Source organism: Lampris incognitus, chromosome 1 (genome assembly GCF_029633865.1).
Source record: "Lampris incognitus isolate fLamInc1 chromosome 1, fLamInc1.hap2, whole genome shotgun sequence".
Taxonomy (NCBI): Eukaryota; Metazoa; Chordata; class Actinopteri; order Lampriformes; family Lampridae; genus Lampris; species Lampris incognitus.
This window is the reverse complement of record NC_079211.1, coordinates 31433754-31448947: the sequence shown is the minus strand read 5'-3', so window position 1 is coordinate 31448947 and position 15194 is coordinate 31433754. Positions and strand designations below refer to the sequence as shown.

The window sequence follows — 15194 nt, the reverse complement described above, 5'->3', positions numbered from 1 at the left end:
CAATTTTGGGAGATAGGAAGTAAGGAGTAAGTCTTATGTACACTGATATGAGGAGAATCTGTGGGGGCTAAGAGAGACTTTTGACTTTGATTGAACTTGCAAGCTGAGCAGACCAGAAGCTTGTTTGCTCGAAGTGAACAGAGTGATAAGCACTGGCTGTAAGTAAGTAGATACAGTTAACTGGTCTGGAACACCTGCCTCTCTGTTTGGTGTGTATATCTGCAGTCTTATAGTACCATTCTTGAGCCCCTCTGATGTAGTTCAAGGGCAAAGCTTCTTATGACGGCAGACCGGTGTGCTAAAACTATAAATTAATATGCTCACGCTTTATTTTAAGTAACTTGACACCCTGAAGAGATTTAAAATAGGTGTTTGTTTTTCAATTTTAGTTTTCTATATATTTAAAATTGCACACAGCACTTATGAAAATTGTTATATAGATACGTCACTCTTTATTCTACAGTCGTGTACAGCTATATTGTGTTGTTACATTCAAGCCACTGGTTATTCTGTTAAAATTTCTTGTAGTATCTCACAAGGTGTTTAGTTGAATCCATATCCGTACATGCACCATATTAATTCATGTTGCTGCTCATAAGAAATCCTATATTTATACAATATATAAAGTCGGATTTTTAATTTAATTAATTTTTGTCTTGTTTTTAGCCTGAAAGGTAAATTGCTAAGATGTACCACCTAGTCTTAAGTGCAAGAAGAATACAGTTTACTCAATAGGCTCTATTAATTATACTATTTGTCCAATAAAAATTCAATATCTAAACCAGAAACCCTCTACTGTTGTTCCAACTCTAGTGTGTGTATATATCTATCACCTGGCTTCACAAATCAAGTGTGAACCAAATGTCGGAACTAGTGTAGGTTTCAATGCAAAACAAGCCCTTGTATACACAACTGGTAAAGTTCTGTCTTGGCTTAGTTATGTGTCATACTTGGGCCAATTTCTGGCTGTGATGCTTGGTGAATTTACCACTGCTGTCAACTCGGTGATCACGAGTGAGCATGAGTAACCAGATTATTCCTTTTGTCCTCATTTCCCTTTCAGGGTCCTCTCAACCTGTTTTGCAGGCCATTTGTTGTCTGTTATTCCTAATCCCTTTCAGTTAACAACACTGATTCACTTATCCCTGTAGCAACCAGAGGGCTCTGTTGGGTTAGTCACAGAAGTCTCTATAGAGTTCCAGCCTCTCTCGCTCCGCCTCATCCAACAGGAAGCTATCAATATATGAGAAAATCTCATCTGAGGTCACAGTGGTGATGAACCTCTCTCGGTCCACTCCGTGTTCATCCAGCAGCACCATGCTGAAGTAGGATCTGGAGATTCTGAAGGCTTGCCTACACAGCAACACAATACAGTCATTTTGAATTTAAGTTTAGTCGAAAAAAAAATACAATTGTCTCTGAGAACAAACTCTTGCTTGGTTTATCTTGTGGAGGAGTACGCTCTGTTACCTCAGACCCTCAGCGACTTCAGATGTGAGTTGTTTTTCTTTGATGCGGCCTTGTTCCCGAGGCGGAGAACCCAAGAGCTCAATCACAGTCACATGTCGCAGCTCCAAACCACAGCCTGATTTCTAGCCAGGGTGGGAAAAAATAAACAAAAAAACAAGGATCAGAGATGGAACAGGGACTGAGAGTGACGCTACCAGGTGTTTTACAACACTAGCAGTTTTCCATAAAGATTTATTTCTGGGTTGCAAAAGCCTTAATTTTTTTTTTCTCTTGTATTTTTTTCTCATATCCAAGCAATCCTTGCCTGTATCATGAGATTCTGCAACTTGTAGTCGTGGTCAGCTATGTCAGGTGCAGATACAATCAGCAGCCTCCTCTTCTCATAGAACTGATCCAAGAGGGCAGAAGCCGTCTTCACATCTGATTTAAATTCCATTGCTACACAAACGCACAGATGGGAGAAACTACAGCATGTGGCAGTAAAGGGTGACCGGTTAGATCAGGCATTTATACCTCAGTTGTACGCCACTATTCATAAAATGCAATTTTATACCAATTCACACTGACTGCCAATACTCACAAACACACTCAGCAGGGGCTCCACCCCAGCTGCGGTTGGACTGGCACACACGGCTGGACACCCCCTTCCTTTCGTGTCCTCCATCACAGTGGTACTCGCACACGGCACCATAGTTATTTCCATCTGAGGTGCAGCTTAGGTAGCCATGCAGAGGAGGCTTTAAAGCCGGGCATCTTTTCACTGGAAAGAGGACATTAGACGTGATGTTACTTTGCATCATCTGGTGGATAGGCTGGTGTTCTGATTTATCGGGTCAATTCAGATCTGCAGATAGTGGCCCTGAAGTTTTCTCTAGCCAAGAAAGATTTCACAGTCACTTGTCTTTTTTTTTTTTCACAAGCATTTAGTAATCTTACCCTCAACACGCACAACAAACTTGCAAGCAGCTCTGTTCCTAGCCTGGTCGTACACTTTGTACCGAACAACGTTTATCCCCTCTTTAAAGTCGGTGTCTGGCCCCTGGCCCACTAATATTACCCTGCAGAGAAACAAAATGGAGACAAAATATTCCTCTTTTTTTTTTTAAGTAATCAGGAAAAGACAAAAGCAGTGACATACTCTAAAGATAACGTAAAATGAGAAAGTTTACTCGAGTGTTTTATCAGCAGTGTCTGTGGCTACAGGGGGATCCCAGGACACCCTGGCTGTTAACTTTCCAGGCTCAGCAATCTTGAATCTGGATGGAGGACATTTGATCTTGGGAGGCTCATGATCTGCAAAAACATAAATTGGTTATTACCGTCACATTAATATTGTAAAGCTGAAAGCATGAGCTGAAAGTTGACGTTTTCTGTGTGCCAGGGTTAACTGCAGCAAATCCTTTATATGCAGAGGGGGATTGGTAGGCTGGAAGACAATAGAGGAGCGGTGTTGGGTCCACTCCAAAGAGCAGAGGGGAAGGAAATCTGGAAGGCCGGGGGGGTTGTGAGATGTTTGTGTGGGTGGGAGATGGGATGCATGGGGAGTTGAGCTTATGAAAGACCAAAAGAGCAACAGTAAAATCTGAAAAGGTTGCATTTTACTACTGTTGTAAATCCAACTTGAACGCTGCATTTTTTCTTAAATGTGAACCTTAAGGTGTCCTTTACTTGGATCTACAAACTCAGTAAGAACTCTGTGTACCTGAACACACGGGTTCAGCCCAGCTCCAGGACCCCCCTTCCAGGCAGGTACGAGAGTGTTCCCCCTCAATGCGGTACCCGGGGTCACAGGTAAACTCACACCTGGAGTCCACCACAAAGCCATGGGTGCAGGTGTACTTGCCATGGAAGATGAGGGGCAACACGCGGCAGCGCTCCTCTGTAGAATCAACACAGCAGAGTTTTTTTTCATGAACAGTTTTAAAAACATGTTTAATGGCAAACTGGGTAACTGGTAAATCAAGAGTGCTGGTGTTCAATTAATGGTAGGTATCACACTCGAGTCACAGACCTATAAAAGTTTACGTTAATCATTTATAGTTGTATTATATATAGTATGGTTTGGGGGGGGGTTGTTTGTTTTTTTGTTAAATCTTTTGAGTTTAATGTCAACCTACGGCGACAGTACACCGTTCCAGACCAGCGGCGATTGGCCAGGCACTGAAGCGAACTCTTCCCAATCAGTTTGTATCCGCGGTCGCAGGTCATCTCACAGCGGGTACCCAGGGTACTGCGGTAGTGCCCTCCACGAGGGGAGATACAGGTCACCTCCCCATTGACCAGTGTTGGAGAGTGACACCACCGTGGATCTACATAAAAGATGGAGGGGGAGGGAAAAAAAGGGAGCGCTTGGGTGTCACAGTGGACTAATACTCTACTGTCCAAATACTAAGGTTTACAGTTCAAAGCCATAACATAGACAACACATTTGCTTATGTTCCTAGGTGAGGAGCTGATGGGGGTAATGGGTCCGCCTTTGCAATGAACTTCTACAGGTGATAGAGCAGGGGAGTATGGAGGAAACGGTGTTTGCTTGTGCAAGCATTGTGTTCCCTTGGAGCAAGCTACAGCTGGCAGGTGAGAGGAAGTGATCAGCTGGCTCCACATGCATCAGGACCATTGCATGTGGAGCGTTCTCACTGCAACCACCTTAGGAGTTGTGCAACGGCGGGACCTTAGGAGAACAGGGAATTGAACATGCAAGATTGGGAGAAGCTATAGTGAGAAATAAAATGAATATGTCACTGAGCTGAAGATTTCTCTAAGCACGCATCAAATCAAAATAATACACATCTGCTTGAGAAGGGGTGTGCGTGTGTGTCCCTCCTGACTTGGAGGGTAACACCACTTCAAAACGTACTGTTGTAGTCCAGTCTAGGAGCGTAGTCGTCCTCTGAAGCCACTTCATTGTAGCTGTTGTATGTGGCCTCAGAATCAACTGAAACAACAATTACCAATCATCCGTTATATAATAGCAGTGAAACATCAGCCTTTGAGTAATGAAAAGCATGTGTTTGGCTATATGTGGGTGAGTGAACGTGGTGATGATTTCTGCAAACTGTAAGACTATAAAATTGCTTTTAGTTAAGTCGAGAAGGAGGTTGCACAGAGACAGATTGGCATGAAAATTATTCCGACGCAAAGTCTCTTTCATATCCTTTTCTCAGGTTTCCTCCTTTTTAAACTGGCCCAATAACATTCCACTCCACAGCCACCTGGTTTTACCATCACTGGAGCTGACAGCAAGCCTATGGACCCTCCCAGGGGGGTTTGCATCCTGCAACACCATTGATACTAAGCTTTGCAGAGAACATGGAGATTATTTTGTTTAAAGGAACTCACATGTCTTAACATGACCGCAAGGGTACATGAATGTTTAATAAAAGATGGATGATTTAAGTAATGACAGTCAGCGTGGAAACGGCTTTAATTACCTCCATCTAAATCTGGCTTTTTTTTCTTTCTTTTTTTTTTCTTTCTTTTTTTTGGCCCTCTGATTGAGTTGCATAGCTTAAAAATGAGCTACTTTCCCCCCACAGATTGTGACAGTTTGTTCTCAATTCATATGGGGGATACTTCGAGTTTTTCCATGTTACTAATCCCATCTATGCTGCAGGCAATATTTCTCATCTGCTCTGCCTAAAACATTGCCAATGTGGCCATAATTGAACTTTCTGCACAGTAAGTCCTTCTCTCTGCCACCGTCTTTTCTCAGCATTGGTGGTTTATACACATTACCCCCTTTCCCTGCAAAACCTTCAAACGAAATTACTCCGTGCAACTGGAAACTTTCCACTCAGCGAACCTCTTCACCCCTCGACTCATATCAGTTTGTTTTTATTGGAGACTGCTAAACTGTATTCGCCTCAACCTAAATTGTATAGCGGGTACTGTTTGGTACATCTCTACCAAATATTTAGCTTGCTACATGTTTCTGCTATACTTGCAGATTCATCACACATAGCGGCCAGTCCCCTGTGGGACTGTCTCCACTATGTTCCAGTGACGTTTCTACTAATTTCATCTGCTTTTTCTTCTAATAGCTTTCCACTTGGCTATACTTCCTCTCACTGAGATTTCCCCAAGTTTCCCTCGCAGTTAATTAGTCACAGAGGATATAAACAAGCAAAACTCAGACTCAAACAGATGTGTGTGTGTGTGTGTTTTATATTGCGGATGCTCTACCAAAAGGGCACAAGTAAAGGAAATATGAATGAAAACTGCAAAGATTTCTGTGTTAGACATCACAGGCCTTACATTGGTGGTCTGATCTTGCCTGTCACAGGAGCTGCCAATTTTTGATTGCACAGATGAAATTTCTGAAGCGGTCATGTTCGAAAGGATGTCGAAATGCCCAGACACTGACACACACCATGCATCAGTGTAACTGGGCGCAATTCCAACGGAGTACTGACTTTCCCAGGAAGACATGCAGACGGAAAGCATCCAAGTACACAGAATGAGTCACTTTAGGTAGGTGAGGTATACTTCACACAGTCTCACCATTGATAGCTGAAAAACACTTCTTGTTTCAGATATATAATAACAAAGGGTGCAAAATGTATTTAAAAGGGAAAATTTCTCATGAGTCGCAAAGCTTTTGGAGAACATGAAACCACCTCAAACTTATTACAAAGGTGAGAGAAAACGCATCACTCTTCTAATTATTCTTACTCATCTCGATGCATGTGTGAGTCTGGGTGGATCTGAGGTCAAGTCAGTCACCCGCTATTTTGTGGGGATCAAATAATAGCTTTGACACCGTTGGTCCATTGGGGACTTCATAATTAGTGAGTAGTGATTGGATTTCAACTGTAATTACACTAACATTTAAGAGGGGCGTCTACGGTCAACAACAAAGAAGACACGCACGCACACACACGCACACACACACACACACACACAGCATTAACTCGCACTGTTAAAAGCAGAACTTACACCAAGTTATACGCTGCAAGGGTCTCAAAAGTCTGCAGTGAGTTTTCATTCGTGTGGGTTCACTGTTCATTGTATTCCTTCAGTCCCTTCAAAAATCCAGCACATCTGCATCTAATATAACTCGGTACAGAGGAGATGAAGGTATTTCCCCACTGCATGCACGGGTTATAGATGCCTAGACTGGCAGGGTCAATATGGTCTGTTTATAGCTAAGAACGTACTTCATATATATATATATATATATATATATATATATATATATATATATATATATATATATATATATATATAAAATGTACTTATTTTGCTTTCAGCCTATCCATCTCGGTATTGTATAAAGAATCAAATGGTATTTGCAGATGTAATGGCAAAGTCAAAGAACGGAGAAATCTCCTGAGAAAGCAAAGCCTACTAAGTTGGCGTTTTCTTACCTTCGCCGTTTAGTCCCGGTAAATCACATGTAAAGTAGAAAACCAACATTGCGACGATGCGATTGAATGACATGGTCAAAACTTGGCGTAAGCGCATCCAAAGTTGACCGTGCTACTTGTAGTATAGACCCAGAAACATGGACGAGTGTCGACAATCTCTGCGATAGCGCAGTCAAATGAGTTATAACAAACTACTCCGACGTATAATTCACAAACGAGGACCTAAACCTTTTCAGTATCCCACACCAGTTAGATCCATCGCCTCCGCAGTTTTCCTTGTAGGCAGGGGAGACAAAAAAAAAACACCACTTGGTGGCACTATGGCACTTCCCAAGTTGGTCTTATTTTGTTGTCTCCTCCTATTGCATTAGATAGCCAACCTCTCCCCTCCTGAACTAACGCAACAAAATCAGTGTTATTCCTCCACTACCAAAATGCAGTCGATGAAAAAGATTCAAGCTCATTGTGTGCCATTCGCCAGACAAGAATATTTTATGGCAAATCAGCCAGTCCCAAACAAGAAGCATAAAAGAGGGGCTTTTCTTTTTTACAAGATAGCATACATCTGTAACACATAGTGCATATACAGACGTTACAACTTCTTTCCAAATTAGTCTAACCGAGCACAGTTTTGTGGTTTATCAAAGACACAGCAGCGTGGAGGGGGAGGGGTTTACTCCCATAGGATGGTGAAGGAAGGGTAATGAATAATTCGTGATGTGAGTGATTGACGCTCAACGACATCCAATCACTGAGCAGTAAATCAGAGCGGCTTTAGGGTTGTTTTAGATAGCTGTTAAATTTAGGCTTAAGGTGAGACGGTGGTTATATGTATGGTTACCTTTATGGCCAGGTTAAAGTTAGGTCGTCATCGTGTTGAACAACGTGTAATTTGTGCGGGTAAATAGTAATGATAATGAATTATAAGGTTAGTCGTGCTCATGAATTATTCATGAGCATTCCTTCACCATCCCAGGAAAAGGAAAATTGCGACTCCCCTACAGGAAAGTGAATCTGGGTTAGTGACGACACTTCCCTCCTCTCCCTGCGGGATTTATTAACCAAAAAGTTTTTTTCCCCCTCCAACAGGTCGGCAGTGAAGTTTTTCCTCTTTCTCATCCTTACGGAAAAAAGCAACAATGTCTGCGCCCTCGAGACGGCTTCAAACGAAGCCTGTGATTACGTGTCTCAAGACATTTCTCATTTCGTACAGTCTCATATTCTGGGTAAGTTGTATGAACGGATAAAAGGGGAGAGAAAATAACACGGCCAAGGTAACAATGGGCTATTCGGTGATGCCAACGCCACAATATATTCCTCAAACTGCTAATTTGTCTCGCCTTTTTCCTCTTCCCTGTTACAAAGTAAAGATAAACCGGCGGGGAAATCTTCATAAATCTCACGTACATTAAGTTTGGCGTTGAATAAAGAGTTAGTTGTTGAGATTTTGCCGACACCAGTGGAAGTTAACAGATTTTCACTGTTTTTTAGCCACTCAGCGGCGCAAATTATTATTAGAAGTTTTCCATGTCTTCAAAGCCACCCCCCCCCCGTATTTTTGATAAATGTTTGCATGACACTGTTGTTTATCTTTGATAATAAACTTGATCTGCCACGTCAGTCATGTCCTCGCACCCATTATCTTCATTATTATTATTGCTCTGGGTCGGATGACCTGGTGGTGTCTCCCACCCACCAGATTTGCATGACTTGGAGGTGTAACGTTAAAGACAGATGCTAAGAATGTGCATCTCAGCGACCTCAGGTAGAAAAAAGAAAACACGTCGTGGTTGTAGGATCACCAAAGGTGTGTTTTTAAATGAAATGACTGGTAAATGTCTGCAATAAATGCATGAAATACTATCCTTCAACCTCACTATCTCTGTAGATATGGTCATATGAGCTCGACGTGTGATAACACGAGCATCATTTATTTATTCATTTAACCTTCATCTTATCAGGCAAGGCATTCAGGACAGCTTCATGGCGGCCTGACTCCAGGCGGAAAGTCTCTAAAGTAAAAGGGGGTATGGTTAAAAGGACAAAAATACACATTAGGGCAACGGCATGCATGTAAAATGCGTAAAAAGACGTAAAAATGTAGAACAAATAAGCAGCCATAATGCAATAGGCAACAATAAACAGTATTAGGCAGAGGAACGGGGGAAAACTAGCAGTGAATAAGAAAAATTATTTGTTGACTTGTTGACAACAAATTTTAGTGGTTAGAAAAGCTGTTACAGGTAGGCCGTCCACAAGAACGTCTAAGAGTGTAAAAGCTGATTTGGGAATGAAATTGTCCAACTAAGTGTTTTGTTTTGTTTTGTTTTGTTTTTTGTTTGTTTTTTTGCAAATCACTCATCTCTGACTGCAGCCAACTGGACTGATGAAAGACTAACTGAGGTGTAATTAGTTTGGGCAATTTTCAACAGTATATGGATGGCAGAATGGGTATTGTAAGCAGTAGATTTTGATTGCTGCAAGTGACTCTGGGAGGCCCAGACCAAGTTGAAGAGTGTTATGGTTGTGCATGAAGCAGTTGATATTTCGATTTAAATGGGGCCACTTGACAGAAAGCTATAGGGGACAGTGGTGTTTCTTGAAAGGGGCCTTTGTGACAAATCAGATGGCCGAATTAGACAGGGCACCAAGCTTATGAAGGGCGCTCTGGCATACTTATCTATTTACATGATGTCACTATAATGAAACATTTGAACAAGTATAGTTTTGAACACTCATTGCTCATTCTTACTAGGTCTGTGTGGGGCTGGGCAATATATCGATATCGTCACATAAGACTAGATATCATCTGCAATTTTGGATTTAATAATGATATGGCATAAGTGTTGTCTTTTCCTGGTTTTAAAGACTTGTGTTATAGTAAAGTGATATATTTTTTTAACTTACTAGACTTCTTGCTGTTCTGTTACTTGCCTTCTTAGTTATTATATGGGCATTACTGATTATTATTAATCAAAAATCTGATTGTGTAAATGTTTTGTGAAAGCACCAATAGTCATCACCACAATATCGTCACAGTAATGATTTCAAGGTATTTAGTCCAAAAATATGATATTTGATTTTGTCCATATCACTCCAGCCCTAGGTCAGTGCATGCAAGTCCTGGTTTGCATACAGCAAAGCTCAAGCTGTTTTGTCAGGTATTATTTAATAACCCCACACAGCTAAGTGATTGCAGTTTTTTTTTTCAAACAGAAGAAAAGACAGAAGAGTTTAGGTAGTGTTTAATTAGCTAGGAGGTGTATGACTTTGAACCTCAAATCTTAAATTTGTGTCTTGAAATTAGTTTATAAACCTTGTGAACCTCCTCACTGGCTGTCTTGAGATTGGATCCAACTTGTCCCTTGCAGGTCACAGGAATGATCCTGCTGGCCGTCGGGGTGTGGGGAAAGGTGAGTTTGGAGGCCTATTTCTCCCTGGCTTCTGACAAGAGCACCAATGCACCATATGTTCTCATTGGGACTGGAGCCACCATTGTTATTTTTGGCTTGTTCGGTTGTTTTGCTACATGCCGCGGAAGCCCATGGATGCTCAAACTAGTAAGTGCAATGTTCACCATTTCTTAGTACCATCCAAATTCATCCTTGTGTATATAATATAATAAAATGTAATAAATTTGTTCCTTTAGTATGCTATGTTCCTAACCTTGGTGTTCCTAGCTGAGCTTGTGGCTGGAATCTCAGGCTTCCTCTTCAGGCATGAGGTAAGATATTGGCACACGTCAGTGAACTGGTGTAGTGTTAAAGCATGTAAAACAGTCAGCCAAAACTGACCACTTATTTGTTTTTGTTTTTGTTTGTTCTTTTTGGGGGGGGACTGCTCAGATCAAGGCCATATTAAAGGATGCCTATGAAAATGCTGTGACCAACTACAATACAACCAACAGTCAAAGTGCTGCAGTGGACACCATTCAGAGGACTGTAAGTTGGAGTTTTACCTTCAGTCTAATCATGTTGGTCTTATCTTACCTTATCTTAGAGAGTTATTGAAAGTATCAAGAAACTGAGGCCCTGCGGTCTTTTGGTGTACTTAGTAATTTGTTCAATGAAAGCAATACGACGCCTGCTCCATATGCCTTGTGTGGCCCATTATAACTTGATATTAAAAGTTTTTTTTCACCCATTTCTGTATTGCACAGAAATGTGTTTAGTGACTGCTCATTTGTTTTATATCTATGAATTTTTTTTTAGTTGCATTGCTGCGGGAAGACGAATTACACTGATTGGGAGCAGACAGCCTACTACAAAGAGAGTGGCATACCGGCTAGCTGTTGTAAAGATAACACAAAGTGCACACCAAAGACCCTCAAAGACCTTGAGAAGGCCAAAAATGAAGTGTACAATGTGGTGAGGATATTGCCCAAATCTATGGCATTACATTGTCCTTAAAATGGCTGTGTGGTTTAAACATTTCAGGTCAGCTACCTGTAGAATTTATGCTTCCAGTGTGGGAAGATGGTGGCGCAAATTCACGTTCGCAGCGGCCTCACCCAGTACCGTTGTGGGAAGATGGCAGTGCAAATTCACATTTGTGGCAGCCTCACCCAGTACTGTCGATGCAGTGTCTTTGTCCACGTCTGCATCTAAATTTTTGTCTGCGTTTGTTTGCTGGGAGAGCTGGCACTGGATCGGCTTCAAGAGCTTAGTCTGCTGCGCTGTGGGCCCAGGGACTGCAGCCTTGCCCGGAGCTGTACCCGAGGAGGTAGCACTGAGGGCGGTCTGACAGGACGCGGAAGCAGGGCAGGCTAAGCTAACTGCTAGCCCATGCACACCGGTAGTTCCGATAACACTGGGGGCGGTCTGGCGGCAGCCTCACCTGGCACTGTCTGGTGTTTTTGATGTCGTCGTGCTGAATGCGGGGAGGTGTGTCAAGGGTGTCTGGCTAGGAGAGCTGGCACTGGACTGGCTGGGAGGGCTTGGGCTGCTTCGTCCGGTTGCCACAGGGACCACAGCCCCTGCATGGAGCTGCGCCCGAGGAGGAAACACAGAGGGCGGTCTGACAGGACGTGTAATCGGGGCAGGCTAGGCTAACTGCTGGCCCATACAGACCGGCGGTTCCAACAGTCATCCTGGCTGGCGTTTGTTTCCTTGGACAGTGATTTTTTTTTTTTTTTTTTTTTTTGGAATATGTGTGTTCTTGTAGTTCTTAAATGTGTTTTTGTCTGTATGTTGCACTGCTGTGAGCTGGGGGAAACGGCGTTTTGTTTCACGTCATGTGTGCAAGTACATCAAGTGAAATTACAAAGTGTTCCTGATAATTTTGATGAAAAAAAGTCAGCTGGCCAAAGCACTATTTTGTTCATCATTTGTTTGATTTTTATATATATATATATATATATATATATACTTAAAAGTCACACTGCATTTTTTTCTCACTCATGTTAAGGGTTGCTTTTCACTGCTTACTGGTGTTATGGAGGCCAACCTGGGAATTATTGCAGGGATCTCTTTTGGAATCGCATTCTTCCAGGTATAGTATATTGTTGAACTCTGTTAGGTTGGTTTCAATACAGTGTTGCTTTGATTGTGTTGATTTAATTGTTTGATCCAATAGGAATGGTTCTTTTGCTGTGGGTAACTCTTGCTTCTTCCTGTTTTTACTCAGCTCATTGGGATATTCCTAGCCTGCTGCTTGTCTCGATACATAACCAACAACCAGTATGAGATGGTCTAGCAGTGTCCTTCCTCAGGTAGTACTATTTTACGTGGGATATAAAGTCAATAAGCATTAATACTGGGGAAAGCAAGCTAGAATTGTCCTGTCTTTCCAAACTGTAGTTTACATCAGGCAGAGGCAACAATACGGTTTGTGAGCTTTTGGCCCTAATAAATGGATTTTCCATCATCTCTATTCCCCTCAACTTCTGGATTTTGAAGCCCTTTTTGAATGCAATTCTCATCCTGATGTGTGCTAAATAATGCATTTATTATGTATCCAGTAGAATGAAATATGCTAGTTAGAATAGTAATTGAGATGTATTCTAGTTGTATTTACTTTCAGAGATAAATAATGTACATTTTAACATTACCCCTACCTTTTGCTGTTTTACTTTTGGGGTATGTCAGTGTCCTCCTGGCCCAGCTAACATGTCTTCTGTCTCTTCATAGGTTACAGGGGGGCAGCTCTAGATGCAAACTGATCGAAAGGAATCTCATAATTTTAATAATTCTATGCGTGTTAGTTTTACTGTTTTAGAGGGGGGAACTCCAGCTGCTTCTTTATGTTTGATCTCATCAATGGCCACAAAGAAGAAGGGAATTTGTTAAAGGAAATCATAAGGGACAATATTTGTTGTCTGTGTCAAACAGAAAATGGCACCTGTAAATTTATTAGTTAATTTTTGTTGTTTTTGGAGATTTCTACAATGCATAGATGTTGCTTTTATCAAACAATTTTGCCAAGCTCATAAGAATTTCCCATTTCTCGAAAGTGTTGACCTTAGGTATTGGGACTGCGGTATTTTGTAGTGTTACTATTGTTTTGCTTGTATGTGAATGATTTAGGGGCAAAAAGGAAAGTAAGGTGATAAATATTTGTGTTCTGTCATACTAAGTGAGCTTTTGTGTTTGTGAAACCATATAGTTTAAGAAATAAATGAGTAAAATTTGTAGAAGTAGCCACAGATAAAAGGATGTGACTCATGGTAAGGAATTTGGCAGTTGTATGAAAAATGGAATAAGCTTTAATGATTGTGTCTGCACAGCCTTGGCTTACTTCTTGGAAACCTACCCTCACACATGGTCGTTGTCGTAGTCTGATATTCTTTAGATACCAGTTGTCAGTGTTAAATTGTTTTCATTTGTGGATGCATGTGACATACTTGAAAAATAAAGACAAGATAAAACTGAATACCGTTGTCAGTGCACACTTGTACTGTGTGCGCTTAGGGATTTGTGTGGCATTAACATTTGGCTTTACTACACCAGAGTTTTTCGTCTCCCACATCTCTCAAAAACTTGTAAGATCCTCCAACAACCACAGGGAGATCTTATAGTAAATGAACACATGACTTGTTAACCAAGGACCATTCTGACAACCTTCTTGTGCAGACCTAGTGAGGAATCTGCATCATCAAACTGTTAATGTCTAGAAGACTTAAGGATGATACTTATAGTACTTACAGTCTCCCACTTTACAAGAAAACATTCAACTTGACGCCACATACTGCTATTGCATACTTTTTGCATTATGTTATTAATGTTTAAGGACAGTGAGGTTAGTACTGAACAATCAGCATCCCCTGTGTAGAACGAAGGGAAAGGGTTATTATAGGGGTCACATTAAAACTGCAGCAACATAACGATCATATTAAAGATAGAAAATGTTTCTACAACGATACTTTTTGGGCACTAAAGTTCATTTCTTGGATTTGGGTTGACTGGGTGTTTGTTAGCATAGATAAAGACATTTTGAAGTAAATCTCCGAGCTGTATTTTCCTTTGTCTACCATGTGGAAAGGCTCCATTTTCTGAGTTCTAACTTTGGATACAGCTGTTTTTATATCAACTGGACTGTCCTAGGCTTATAACCACAAGATGTGTGAAAAGCATTTCCACCTGTCGTACCATCGGGTCCAGGCTAGAGAGGGAATGTACTTTGATTAAAAGGTTCTCTATGAGGCTTTTGGCCAATTAGTACTTCCTAATGTCCATGTGAAAGTTTACCCAGAAGCTTGTGCCTGGAACTCTAAAGGAGTCACACTACTATTTCAGTCTGGAACATCAGTTTTTTTGATTCCTCTGCAGTGTCATCATCATCGGCGGTCACTCGGGGTCGAGTATGACTGCCCTCCTAGGTCCTTGTGGGTGTCCTTGCAGGAAGACGCCTGCGCATGACAGCTTTTTACATGGAGAGGCCTGCAGCCTTCGTCCGCCTTCACTAGCATTGTCTTCTGCCAGTTCAGCCGTTGAGGTCTTTGTTGGATCGCGCTTCATCTGGAACCTCCCCCTTGACCTATCCGCCTTGGGTGACCCTACCAGGAGCCAAGCTCCGGGCGGCATAGCCCTTGGGATCATTAGTACATGCAAGCTTCACCACAACAAAGTGGCGATCCAGGAGAAGCCATCAGCTGTGCAGAACAGCAACACCAAGCATTTTATCTGAAATATAAGCTTTCATGATACATGAACGTAGTGTGTATTGAAAAGATAACCTTATATCCCACTATTCTGATACCCTCAGAAGGGGTTTTATGAAGTGGCTTCTTTTCTATATCCTTCACGTTTTTGCCATCTTGCAGCCTCTATGGTCTTCCAGAGCTTTCTTGTGGCCAGCAGAAACGTCACAGATGTAAAACTGCTGGTGATAGATTCTAACAGGAATCTCATATTTAAT

General features: G+C 41.7%; 2 protein-coding genes across 5 annotated transcripts; one reads left to right on the top strand and one right to left on the bottom strand.

The window, feature by feature from the left end:
• Positions 1–24: 24 nt before the first annotated feature.
• On the bottom strand, positions 25–7187 carry srpx2 (sushi-repeat containing protein X-linked 2). Of its 3 annotated transcripts, none has more exons than XM_056285582.1 (10): positions 6840–7184; positions 4331–4408; positions 3588–3779; positions 3173–3349; positions 2640–2763; positions 2407–2528; positions 2051–2230; positions 1775–1908; positions 1471–1592; positions 26–1353 (listed from the first exon to the last, which is right to left on the bottom strand). In XM_056285582.1, exons 1-10 carry the CDS (start codon positions 6934–6936, stop codon positions 1173–1175), a joined length of 1407 nt encoding a protein of 468 aa, XP_056141557.1. In that variant the 5' UTR covers positions 6937–7184; the 3' UTR covers positions 26–1172. The 3 variants fall into 3 exon arrangements, 2 of the variants coding, with proteins under 2 accessions (XP_056141628.1, XP_056141557.1); XR_008810701.1 differs by having other exon boundaries at positions 1215–1353; positions 1471–1585; positions 6840–7187; XM_056285653.1 differs by lacking the exon at positions 4331–4408 and having other exon boundaries at positions 25–1353.
• On the top strand, positions 6087–13729 carry tspan7 (tetraspanin 7). Of its 2 annotated transcripts, XM_056285883.1 has the most exons (9): positions 6087–6107; positions 7929–8065; positions 10211–10399; positions 10489–10563; positions 10685–10780; positions 11051–11206; positions 12246–12329; positions 12465–12549; positions 12968–13729. In XM_056285883.1, the coding sequence occupies exons 2-8, from the start codon at positions 7979–7981 to the stop codon at positions 12531–12533; spliced, it is 756 nt and encodes a 251-aa protein (XP_056141858.1). In that variant the 5' UTR covers positions 6087–6107; positions 7929–7978; the 3' UTR covers positions 12534–12549; positions 12968–13729. The 2 variants fall into 2 exon arrangements, with proteins under 2 accessions (XP_056141858.1, XP_056141775.1); XM_056285800.1 differs by lacking the exon at positions 6087–6107 and having other exon boundaries at positions 7867–8065.
• The last annotated feature ends 1465 nt before the right edge of the window (positions 13730–15194 follow it).